The 13,051-nt window shown below is 46.4% G+C and overlaps 1 protein-coding gene across 1 annotated transcript; it reads right to left on the bottom strand.

Moving 5' to 3' along the window:
• Positions 1 to 5,202: 5,202 nt before the first annotated feature.
• LOC139272797 (histone H2A type 2-C-like) lies at positions 5,203 to 5,913 on the bottom strand (the record flags this gene model as incomplete). The annotated part of the gene is made up of 2 exons (XM_070888905.1): positions 5,672 to 5,913; positions 5,203 to 5,320 (listed from the first exon to the last, which is right to left on the bottom strand). Coding segments are annotated over exons 1-2 (360 nt in total), but the record flags the coding sequence as incomplete, so codon positions are not given.
• Between the last annotated feature and the right edge of the window lie 7,138 nt (positions 5,914 to 13,051).

Genomic DNA, 13,051 nt, shown 5'->3' on the forward strand with positions numbered 1-13,051 from the left:
ATCTATGCTGACTCTGCTTGATCGAATTTTGCTTTACCAAATGCCCTGCTACTGCTTTAATAATGGACTCCAACATTTTCCCAACCACAGATGTTAGGCTAACTAGTTTACCTCTTTTTGTCTGCCAACTTTTTTAAATAGGCGTGTTACATTTGCAGTTTTCCAATCTGCTGGGACCTACCCAGAATCGCGGGAATTTTGGTAAATTTCAACCAGTGCATCCACTATCCCTGCCGCTACTTCTCTTGCAGAAATTTGCAGATGACACAAAGATTAGTGGGAAAGCAGGTTGTGTAGAGGACACAGAGAGGCTGCAAAGAGATTTAGATAGGTTAAGCGAATGGGCTAAGGTTTGGCAGATGGAATACAATGTCGTCATCCACCTTGGGGGAAATAAAACAGTAAAAGGGAATATTATTTGAATGGGGGGAAATTACAACATGCTGAGGTGCAGAGGGACCTGGGGGTCCTTGTGCATGAATCCCAAAAAGTTAGTTTGCAGGTGCAGCAGGTAATCAGGAAGGCGAATGGAATGTTGGCCTTCATTGTGAGAGGGATGGAGTACAAAAGCAGGGAGGTCCTGCTGCAACTGTATAGGGTATTGGTGAGGCCACACCTGGAGTACTGCATGCAGTTTTGGTCACCTTACTTAAGGAAGGATATACTAGCTTTGGAGCGGGTACAGAGACGATTCACGAGGCTGATTCCGGAGATGAGGGGGTTACCTTAAGATGATAGATTGAGTAGACTGGGTCTTTACTCATTGGAGTTCAGAAGGATGAGGGGTGATCTGATCGAAACATTTAAAATAATGAAAGGGATAGACAAGATAGAGGCAGAGAGGTTGTTTCCACTGGTCGGGGAGACTAGAACTAGGGGGCACAGCCTCAAAATCCGGGGGAGCCAATTTATGACCGAGTTGAGAAGGAATTTCTTCTCCTAGAGGGTTGTGAATCTGTGGAGGGAAGCAGTTGAGGCTAGCTCATTGAATGTAGTCAAATCACAAATGGATAGATTTTTAACCAATAAGGGAATTAAGGGTTATGGGGAGCGGGCGGGTAAGTGGAGCTGAGTCCACGGCCAGATCAGCCAAGATCTTGTTGAGTGGCGGAGCAGGCTCGAGGGGCTAGATGGCCTACTCCTGTTCCTAATTCTTATGTTCTTATGAGGCCTTAGGATGCAAGCCACTCTGCTGCTCTTGCCTCATAACCCTGCAAATCTTTCCAACTCAAATATTTATCTCTTTTGAAAGTAACATGTGAATCTGCTTCCATGACATAATAGCACGTTTAGTGAGTTGGTCTTACCGCAGGTAAAGGGTCCACAGCCAGATCGAGAATGGAAGACCAACAGGAAGAGCAGTGCAAGGAAGATTGTGCAGGGGTCCCCTGCGGTCATCCCCCTGCAAAACAGATACACAGCTTTGAGTACTGTTGAGGGGGATGACTCATCAGGGGGGAGCAGCAGCAGCCAAGTTCATGGCACCATGGCTGGCTCTGCTGCACAGGAGGGCAGGAAAATGAGTGGGAGAGCGACAGTGATAGGGGATTCAATTGTAAGGGCAATAGACAGGCGTTTCTGCGGCCGCAACCGAGACTCCAGGATGGTATGTTGCCTCCCTGGTGCAAGGGTCAAGGATGTCTCGGAGTGGGTGCAGGACATTCTGAAAAGAGAGGGTGAACAGCCAGTTGTCGTGGTGCACATTGGTACCAACGAAATAGGTAAAAAAAATGGGATGAGGTCCTACGAGAAGAATTTAAGGAGCTAAATTAAAAAGTATGACCTCAAAAGTAGTCATCTCGGGATTGCTATCAGTGCCACATGCTAGTCAGAGTAGGAATCGCAGGATAGCTCAGATGAATACGTGGCTTGAGCAGTGGTGCAGCAGGGAGGGATTCAAATTCCTGGGACATTGGAACCGGTTCTGGGGGACGTGGGACCAGTGCAGACCGGATGGTCTGCAGCTAGGCAGGACTGGAACCAATGTCCTTGGAGGAGTGTTTGCTCGTGCTGTTGGGGAGGAGTTAAACTAATATGGCAGGGGGATGGGAACCAATGCAGGGAGACCGAAACAAAATGGAGACAGAAGCAAAAGACAGAAAGGAAATGAGTAAAAGTGGAGGACAGAGAAACCCAAGGCAAAAAACAGAAACGGCCACTTTGCAGCAACATTCTAAAGGTTCCAAGTGTGTTAAAAAGGCAAGATTGAAGGCTCTTTGTAGCAATGAGGAGTATTCGGAATAAGGTGGACGAATTAACTGTGCAGATAGCAGTTAACGGATACGATGTGGTTGGCATCACGGAGACATGGTTCCAGGGTGACCGAGTCTGGGAACTCAACATCCAAGGGTATTCAACATTTAGGAAGGATAGACAGAAAGGAAAAGGAGGCGGGGTGGCGTTGCTGGTTCATGAGGAAATTAATGCAATTGTAAGGAAAGACATTAGCTTGAATGATGTGGAATCGGTATGGGTGGAGCTACGGAATACCAAGGGGCAGAAAACGCTAGTGGGAGTTGTGTACAGACCTCCAAACAGTAGTAGTGATGTTGGGGAGGGCATCAAACAGGAAATTAGGGGTGCATGCAATAAAGGTGCAGCAGTTATCATGGGTGACTTTGATATGCATATAGATTGGGCTAACCAAACTGGAAGCAATACGGTGGAGGAGGATTTCCTGGAGTGCATAAGGAATGGTTTTCTGGACCATTATGTTGAGGAACCAACTAGGGGGGAGGCCATCTTAGAGTGGGTGTTGTGTAATGAGAGAGGATTAATTAGCAATCTCGTTGTGCGAGGCCCCTTGGGGAAGAGTGACCATAATATGGTGGAATTCTACATTCGGAAGGAGAATGAAACAGTTAATTCAGAGCCCATGGTCCAGAACTTAAAGAAGGGTAACTTTGAAGGTATGAGGCGTGAATTGACTAGGATAGATTGGCGAATTATACTTAAAGGGTTGAAAGTGGATGGGCAATGGCAGACATTTAGAGACCGTATGGATGAACTACAACAATTGTACATCCCTTTCTGGCGTAAGAATAAAAAAGGGAAGGTGGCTCAACCGTGGCTATCAAGGGAAATCAGGGATAGTATTAAAGCCAAGGAAGTGGCATAAAAATTGGCCAGAAATAGCAGAGAACCTGGGGACTGGGAGAAATTTAGAACTCAGCAAAGGAGGACAAAGTGTTTGATTAGGGCAAGGAAAATAGAGTACGAGAGGAAGCTTGCAGGGAACATTAAAATGGACTGCCAAAGCTTCTATAGATATGTAAAGAGGAAAAGGTTAGTAAAGACAAACGTAGGTTCCCTGCAGTCAGAATCAGGGGAAGTCATAACTGGGAACAAAGAAATGGCAGACCAATTGAACAAGTACTTTGGTTCGGTATTCACTAAGGAGGACACAAACAACCTTCCGGATATAAAAGGGGTCAGAGGGTCGAGTAAGAAGAAGGATCTGATGGAAATCCTTATTCGTCGGGAAATTGTGTTGGGGAAATTGATGGGATTGAAGGCCGATAAATCCCCAGGGCCTGATGGTCTGCATCCCAGAGTACTTAAGGAGGTGGCCTTGGAAATAGCGGATGCATTGACAATCATTTTCCAACATTCCATAGACTCTGGATCAGTTCCTATGGAGTGGAGGGTAGCCAATGTAACCCCACTTTTTAAAAAAGGAGGGAGAGAGAAAACAGGGAATTATAGACCGGTCAGCCTGACATTGGTAGTGGGTAAAATGATGGAATCAATTATTAAGGATGTCATAGCAGCGCATTTGGAAAGAGGTGGCATGATAGGTCCAAGTCAGCATGGATTTGTGAAAGGGAAATCATGCTTGACAAATCTTCTGGAATTTTTTGAGGCTGTTTCCAGTAGAGTGGACAAGGGAGAACCAGTTGATGTGGTGTATTTGGACTTCCAGAAGGCTTTCGACAAGGTCCCACACAAGAGATTAATGTGCAAAGTTAAAGCACATGGGGTTGGGGGTAGTGTGCTGACGTGGATTGAGAACTGGTTGGCAGAGGAAACAAAGAGTAGGAGTCAATGGGTACTTTTCATAATGGCAGGCAATGACTAGTGGGGTACTGCAAGGTTCTGTGCAGGGGCCCCAGCTGTTTACATTGTACATTAATGATTTCGACGAGGGGATTAAATGTAGTATCTCCAAATTTGCGGATGACACTAAGTTGGGTGGCAGTGTGAACTGCGCGGAGGATGCTATGAGGTTTCAGAGTGACTTGGATAGGTTAGGTGAGTGGGCAAATGCATGGCAGATGAAGTATAATGTGGATAAATGTGAGGTTATCCACTTTGGTGGTAAAAACAGAGAGACAGACTATTATCTGAATGGTGACAGATTAGGAAATGTGGAGGTGCAACGAGACCCGGGTGTCATGGTACATCAGTCATTGAAGGTTGGCATGCAGGTACAGCAGGTGGTTAAGAAAACAAATGGCATGTTGGCCTTCATAGCGAGGGGATTTGAGTAAAGGGGCAGGGAGGTGTTACTACAGTTGTACAGGGCCTTGGTGAGGCCACACCTGGAGTATTGTGTACGGTTTTGGTCTCCTAACTTGAGGAAGGACGTTCTTGCTATTGAGGGAGTGCAGCGAAGATTCACCAGACTGATTCCCGGGATGGCGGGACTGGCATATCAAGAACGACTGGATCAACTTGGCTTGTATTCACTGGAGTTCAGAAGAATGAGAGGGGATCTCATAGAAACGTTTAAAATTCTGACGGGTTTTGACAGGTTAGATGCAAAGAGAATGTTCCCAATGTTGGGGAAGTCCAGAACCAGGGATCACAGTCTAAGGATAAGGGGCAAGCCATTTAGGACCGAGATGAGGAGAAACTTCTTCACCCAGAGAATGGTGAACCTGTGGAATTCTCTACCACAGAAAGTTCTTGAGGCCAATTCACTGAATATATTCAAAAAGGAGTTTGATGTAGTCCTTACTACTAGGGGGATCAAGGGGTATGGCGAGAAAGCAGGAATGGGGTACTGAGGCTTCATGTTCAGCCATGAACTCATTGAATGGCAGTGCAGGCTCGAAGGGCCGAATGGCCTACTCCTGCACCTATTTTCTATGTTTCTATTCACCTGCACTTTCACAGAAACTGTGGGTGGCTCTGAAACGAGCCTTTGGTTTATTAGATTATCTCCTGTCCGCTTTACTTGCTCTTGGACACACTGGTGGTTTTCTTGGGCAGCAGCACAACCTGGATATTCGGCAGCACTCCACCCTGAGCGATGGTCACCTTTCCCAGCAGTTTGTTGAGCTTCTGGTCGTTGCGGATGATGCGGGTCTTGTTTTTTTTTTATTTTTTTATTTTATTTTATTTATTCGTGTCCAATCGTTCCAATCGTTCCAATTCTTTGTCAAACGCCAGAGGTCACCCTGCACCAGTCAAGGATCACTCTGCGCCAATGCTCTTAGCCAAAAGGCCTAGAGCCACTGCACCGTTCCTGGAAGTACTGCAATACCAGGTTCGTGCCATGGAGGTGGATGGGTCAGGTCCCCCACACACCTCCGTGGAGGTGGATGGGTCAAGCCATCCCACCCACCTCCTGGTTACAAAAATGTAAGCATATACCTTCCTGACCAGGGAGAAACCACCCGGAGGTCATGGTGGCTGGTCAGGTTAGTTATGCAGATCTTAGCCAAAAGGAAGAATGATGCGGGTCTTGTTGTCGCGGGCCGCGTTGCCGGCCAGCTCCAAGATTTCAGTGGTCAGATACTCGAGCACAGCAGCCATGTAGACCGGGGCTCCGGCACCCACCTGCTCAGCGTAGTTCCCCTTCCGCAGAAGCCTGTGAACACAGCCCACAGGGAACTGCAGTCCGTCCCGGGAGGATTGAAACTTGGCCTTGGCCCGAGCTTTACCGCTGGTATTTCCTCTTCCAGACATTTCCACAATCCACACGTTCGGAGAAAGAATGAGAAACTCCTCCAACAGCTGCCTTCCTTTTCCCTTCTGTAGGAATGCAGGGAGCGAACTTGTGATTGGTCGCTCTGTGGTGAATTTCATTGGTCATTTCTGATGACCAATCGCAGCCTGTTTATTCCCCAATGAAACCTAGGCGGAAATTACTATTCTCAACAGTCAGTCCTCGAACGATTTAGAAATTCAAACATCCCGCCAATAATTGTTAAAATTGCGGATTATGTTTGTAACTTTACCATTAGCCAAATATTTCCAAACACTTTTGGTTTCCTTTTATCTTAATCCATTTTTCACTTGCAAATTCCAGGCTGTTACAATCAGGATTAAATTTGTTTACTGTTTCAATCTCTCTGCAATGGGCGGGAATCAATCCTCACTGATTCTGTAACGGGACACATTCCAACTCAATCTTTGTAAAAGTGAGCTTTCATAGATTATCGATCGATGCCCCACAGAGGCGGGAGTCCCTCTATGAAAAGAGAAGAGGGACAGAGTGTTCAAACTGTCCCCATTCTGGTCTCTGTAAGAACTCCCATTCTGGGTTGTGACACTGCGCGGAGTGTCGGGTTAATAAACGCACTGGGCCGCAACAGGAATTGAAAAATAAACTTGAAAAGGGCTTGTGAGAGAGAATGTGTGATTGAAACCTGAGTCTCAGCCCCTAAACAAGCTCTTAATTCGGCAGGCGGTGTAAATGAACGGGTCTGAGAGCAAAGGGAAACAGCGAGCAGGGACCGTGTTTGTAGTTTGTGGGCGGGAGATTCCAGCGACACTGAGGGCGAACCGGACAGTGAAGCTGCTTATCGGAGAATTCAAAACTAAATCTACAGCTGGAAGTGCAAAGGTTCGCACACACTTGTTCAGGAAATAATTAGTGATTTGCGTCTAAATGGTAATGCGTTTGTGCAGCTCTTTCAGAAAGGTTATGTTTGGGTTTGTTCTCTCAGGACAGCGCGCAGTTTCACTTGGAGCTGGTGTACTTGGTCACCACCTTTGTCCCTTCCGACACGGCGTGCTTGGTCAGCTCCCCGGGCAGCAGCAGGCGCACGGTGGTCTGGATCTCCCGGGAGCTGATGGTGCGGCGCTTGTTGTAATGGGCCAGGCAGGAAGCCTCACCCGCGATGCGCTCCAAAATATTGTTCACAACGGAGTTCATGATGGCCAGGCATCTGGCCCCTGGAGAAGATGCCGGTGTCGGGGTCAACCTGCTTCATCACTTTGTAGATGTAGATGGAGTAACTCTCCTTTCGCGACTTTCTGTGCTTCTTGCTGCCCTTCGGTGAGGTTTTCTTGATTACTTTCTTGGAGGAAACTTTACTTTCCATCAGGCATCGTGTCGTTCAGTCCGGCGCAGATTTGAGGAAACTCTGCTCCGAGCCCGTATTATATGGGCAGCCCCACACTCTGCCCACAGCCCTATGCTAATTCGGGGTGGGTGAAGGCAATGGTTGTGATTGGTTCATTGGCCGCCATGTCAACATCCATTTTCTATATCTCTCTGATTGGTCTTTTTAAACATCCAATCAGCTTTGTTGCTCGACACAATCACAAATTATTGAATGACGTCATCAAGAGGGACAATAATATCGTAGAATTCTTCATTAAGATGGAGAGTGACACAGTTAATTCAGAGACTAGGGTCCTGAACTTGAGGAAAGGTAACTTCGATGGTATGAGACGTGAATTGGCTAGAATAAACTGGCGAGTGATACTTAAAGAGTTGATGGTGGATAGGCAATGGCAAACATTTAAAGATCACATTGAACTTCAACAATTGCACATCTCTGTCTGGAGTAAAAATAAAATGGGGAAGGTGGCTCAACCATGGCTAACAAGGGACATTAAGGATAGGAACAGGGAGGTCTTACTTCAGTTGTACAGGGCCTTGGTGAGGCCTCACCTGGAATATTGTGTTCAGTTTTGGTCTCCTAGTCTGAGGAAGGACGTTCTTGCTATTGAGGGAGTGCAGCGAAGGTTCACCAGACTCATTTCAGGGATGGCTGGACTGTCATATGAGGAGAGACTGGATCAACTGGGCCTTTATTCACTGGCGTTTAGAAGGATGAGAGGGGATCTCATAGAAACATATAAGATCCTGACGGGACTGGACAGGTTAGATGCGGGAAGAATGTTCTCGATGTTGGGGAAGTCCAGAACCAGGGGACATAGTCTTAGGATAAGGGGTAGGCCATTTAGGACTGAGATGTGGAGAAACTTCTTCACTCAGAGAGTTGTTAACCTGTGGAATTCCCTGGCACAGAGAGTTGTTGATGCCAGTTCATTGGATATATTCAAGAGGGAGTTAGATATGGCCCTTACGGCTAAAGGGATCAAGGAGTATGGAGAGAAAGCAGGAAAGGGGTACTGAGGTGAATGATCAGCCATGATTTATTGAATGGTTGCACAGGCTCGAAGAGCCGAATGGCCTACTCCTGCACCTATTTTCTATGTTTCTATGTTTCTATCAGTTACAACCCCTCCTGGTTTATACTCTGTTCTTTGTGTTTCTATTCTGCTCTCAGGCAAAAATCTTACCAGAAGGTTCATTAATGTTTAGTATATATATATATATATATATATATGCAATAATCTGAACAGCAAACTCGCTGCGCTGTTTGTGGATCTATATTGTTACATGTTTACAGACAATTACCGGTTTATAACTGAGATCGACTGAGGATCACCTGGTCAGGAAACTCCCAGCTTATCAACCGTAGGGATTTAATATTAAGCAGAGAAATAGAGACTTGGATTTATATTGCGCCTTTCACGACCATCGGACTTCTGAATGTGCTTCGCAGCCAATGAAGTACTTTTTGAAATGGAGACACTTTAGTAATGTAGGAAAGGCGGCAGCCATTTCGCGCACAGCAAACTCCCACAAACAGCAATGTGATAATGACCAGATAAACTGTTGTGTTATGTTGATCGAGGGATAAGTATTGGCCAGGACATCGGGGATAACTGACGTGCTCTTCTTTAAAATAGTGGCCGTGGGATCTATTACATCCACCCGAAAGAGCTGAAGGGGCCTCGGTTTAACGTCTCTTCCTATAGATGGCACCTCCAACAGTGCAGCACTCCCGCATCACTGCACTGGTGTGACAGCCTAGATTTTGTGCTCAAGTTGTGGGACTTGAACCCACAACCTTCTGACTCAGAAGTGAGTGTGCTACCCACTGAAGCACAGCTGATAAGATTGTGATCAATAGATCAGTTTCTTCAGACAGTACGCAGCCCTTTCACAGATAATAGAAATATAGGAACATAGAAATTTACAGCACAGAATTAGGCCATTTCGGTCTTAGGCCATAAGGGGGAAGCCATTTAGGACCGAGATGAGGAGGAATTTCTTCACCCAGAGAGTGGTGAACCTGTGGAATTCTCTACCACAGAAAGTTGTTGAGGCCAATTCACTAAATATATTCAAAAAGGAGTTAGATGAAGTCCTTACTACTTGGGGAATCAAGGGGTATGGTGAGAAAGCAGGAATGGGGTACTGAAGTTGCATGTTCAGCCATGAACTCATTGAATGGCGGTGCAGGCTAGAAGGGTCGAATGGCCTACTCCTGCACCTATTTTCTATGTTTCTATGTTTCTATGTATCCGCACCGGCTGACAAAAAGCTGCACGGCTCTTGGTCAACAGCCCTAAAGGTTACATTTAAACCTTTGAACAATGACAGAAAGGCAAAGAGCACTCAGCCCAACCAGTCCGCTTCACACAACTGCGACACACCTTATACTGAAACATTCTACATTCGACCCCAACCAGAGCCATGTGATCTCTTGGGAGAGGCAAAAACCGATTTTAAAAAACCCAGGCCAATTTCGGGAGAAAAGATCTGGGAAAATTCCTCTCCGACCCATCCAGGCGATCGAAACGAGTCCAGGAGATCACCCTGGCTGTATTCGATTCTCTGCAGTAGTTACCATTATATCTGCACCGTCCAACAAAATGTCATCCAGTCTAATCCCAGTTACCAGCTCTAGGTCCATAACCCTGCAGGTTACGGCACTTTAAGTGCCTATCCAACCATCTTTTAAAAGTGGTGAGGGTTTCTGCATCCACCACTCTTCCAGGCTGCGAATTCCAGATCCCCACAACCCTCTGTGTAAAGAACCCTCCCCCCCCTCAAATCCCTTCTAAACCTTCCACCAACCCACTCTAAAACTATGCCCCCTCGTAATAGACCCCTTCACCAATGGAAATAGACCCTTACTATCCACTATGTCCAGGCCCCTCAATATTTTGTACACCTCAGTGAGGTTTCCTCTCAATCTCCTCTGTTCCAATGAGAATAAACCCAGCCTTTCCAATCTGTTCTCATAACTAAGATTCTCCATTCCAGGCAGCATCCTAGTAAATCTCCTCTGCACCCTCTCTAGTGCAATCATGTTCTTCCAATAATATGGCGATCAGAACTGCATGCAGTACTCCAGCTGTTGCCTAACTAAAGTATTATACAACTTAAGCATAACCTCCCTGCTATTATACTCTATGTCTCGGCCAATAAAGGCAACCATTACGTATGCCTTCTTAACCACATTATACCTGGCCTGCTACATTCAGGGATCTGTGGACAATCACTCCAATGTCCCTTTGTCATCTACACTATTAAGTGGACTACCGCTTAATGTGTATAACCATTCCGTATTAGCCCTCCCAAAGTCCATCACCTCACACTTCTCTGAAATAAATTCCATTTGCCACTGCTCTGACCAGTAGATTGATATCCTCCTGCAGCCCATGACTTTCCTCTTCATTATCAACCACAGCCAATTTTAGTGTCGTCAGCAAACTTCTTAATCATACTCCCTATACTCAAATCCAAATCGTTGATATATACCACAAAAAGCAAGGGACCCAGTACTGAGCCCTGCAGAATCACACTGGAAACATCCTTCCAGTCACAAAAACTACCATCAATCATTACCCTTTGCTTCCCACTTCCAAGTCAATTTTGGATCCAACTTGCCACTTTGCCCTGTATCCCATGGGCTTTAACGTTCATAACGAGTCTACCATTTGGGACTTTATCAACTGCCTTGCTAAAGTCCATATATACTACATCGTACGCACTACCCTCATCGACCCTCTTGGTTACCTCCTCAAATAATTGAATCATGTTAGTCAAACACGAAGTTCCCTTAACAAATCTGGACTGACTGTCCCCAATTAATCCTTGCCTTTCTAAATGCAGATTTATCCTGTCTTTCAGGATTTTTCCAACAATTTTCCCACCACTCAGGTTAGCCTGACAGGCCTGTAATTACTCAGCCTATCCCTTTCTCACTTCTTAAACAAGGGTACTACATTGTGGGTGGCTCTGAAAAGAACCCACGTGTTGTAGATTAAATCTTCTTCACTTTACTTGCTCTTGCTGGGCCCAGCATTGGATTTCTTTGTCAGAAGCACCACCTGGATTTTTGGCTGTTCAGCCATGATCATATTGAATTTCCAGAAGGCATTCGATAAGTTGCCACATAAGAGGTTACGGCACAAGATAAAAGCTCACGGGGTTGGGGGTAATATATTAGCATGGATAGAGGATTGGCTAACTAACAGAAAACAGAGAGTCGTGATAAATGCATCATTTTACGGCAGGCAAACAGTAACTATTGGGGTGCCGCACGGATTGGTGCTGGGGCCTCAAATATTTATAATCTATAGTAATGACTTGGATGAAAAAACTGAGTGTAATGTAGCCAAGTTTGCTAATGATACAAAGATGGGTGCAGAAGCAACTTGTGAGGAGGACACAAGAAATCTGCAAAGGGATAAGTGAGTGGGCAAATTTTTGGCAGAAGGAGTATAATGTGGGAAAATGTGAGGTTATCCACTGTGGCAGAAAAAAATAGTAAAGCAAATTATTATTTAAATGAAGCCAAATTGCAAAACGCTGCAGTACTAAGGGACCTGGGGGTCCTTGAGCATGAAACACAACAATTTAGTGTGCAGGTACAGCAAGTAATCAGGAAAGCAAATGGAACATTGGCCTTTATTGCAAGGTGGATAGAGTATAAAAGCAGAGAAGTCCTGCTACAACTGTACAGGGTATTAGTGAGGCCACATCTGGAGTACTGCGTACAGTTTTGGTCTCCATTTTTAAAGCAGGACATACTTGCACTGGAGGCAGTTCAGAAGAGAAGGTTCAGTCAGTTTATTCCGGAGAAGAGGGGGTTGACTTATGAAGATAAGTTGAGTAGGTTGGGCCTGTACTCATTGGAGTTCAGTAGGATGAGAGGGAATCTTATCGAAACATATAAGATAATGAGGGGTCTCGACAAGCTTGATGCAGAGAGGATATTTCCACTCATAGGGGAATCTAGAACTAGGGGGCATAATCTCAGAATAAGGGCCGCCCATTTAAAACTGAGATGAGGAGGAATTTCTTCTCTGAGGTTCGTAAACCTGTGGAATTCTCTGCTCCAGTGAGCTGTGGAAGCTGATTCAATAAATATATTTAAAGCGGAGATAGACAGATTTTTGAGCGATAAGGGAATAAAGGGATATGGTGAGCGGGCAGGGAAGTGAAGCTGAGTCCATGATCAGATCATCCATGATCGCATTGAATGGCAGAGCAGGTGAGAGGGGCCAAATGGCCTGCTCCGGCTCCTATTTCTTAGGTTCTTATGTTCCAGGCTTCGATCTGATAAAGTGCCACACAAGGGGCTGATCTATCAAAAATTATCAGGAAGTCTGGAGAAGGAAGGGTGAGGGGAGGGGGTGGCCTGGCACAGGGGAGGGTGAGGGTGCCTGGGTCAGTCTGGACAGGGGAGTGAGTGCGGGTCTGGGTCAGTCTGGGACAGGGGAGGCTGAGGGGGTCTGGGTCAGTCTGGGACAGGGGAGGGTGAGGGGGGTCTGGGTCAGTCTGGGACAGGGGAGGCTGAGGAGGGTCTGGGTCAGTCTGGGGCAGGGGAGGGTGAGGGGGGTCTGGGTCAGTCTGGGACAGGGGAGGGTGAGGGGGGTCTGGGTCAGTCTGGGGCAGGGGAGGGTGAGGCAGGGGGGTCTGCGTCAGATGGGGACAGGGGAGTGTGAGCGGGGGACTGGGTCAGTCTGGGACAGGGGAGTGAGGGGGGGTCTGGGTCAGTTTGGGACA

This window comes from Pristiophorus japonicus, chromosome 9, assembly GCF_044704955.1.
Source record: "Pristiophorus japonicus isolate sPriJap1 chromosome 9, sPriJap1.hap1, whole genome shotgun sequence".
Lineage (NCBI taxonomy): Eukaryota > Metazoa > Chordata > Chondrichthyes > Pristiophoridae > Pristiophorus > Pristiophorus japonicus.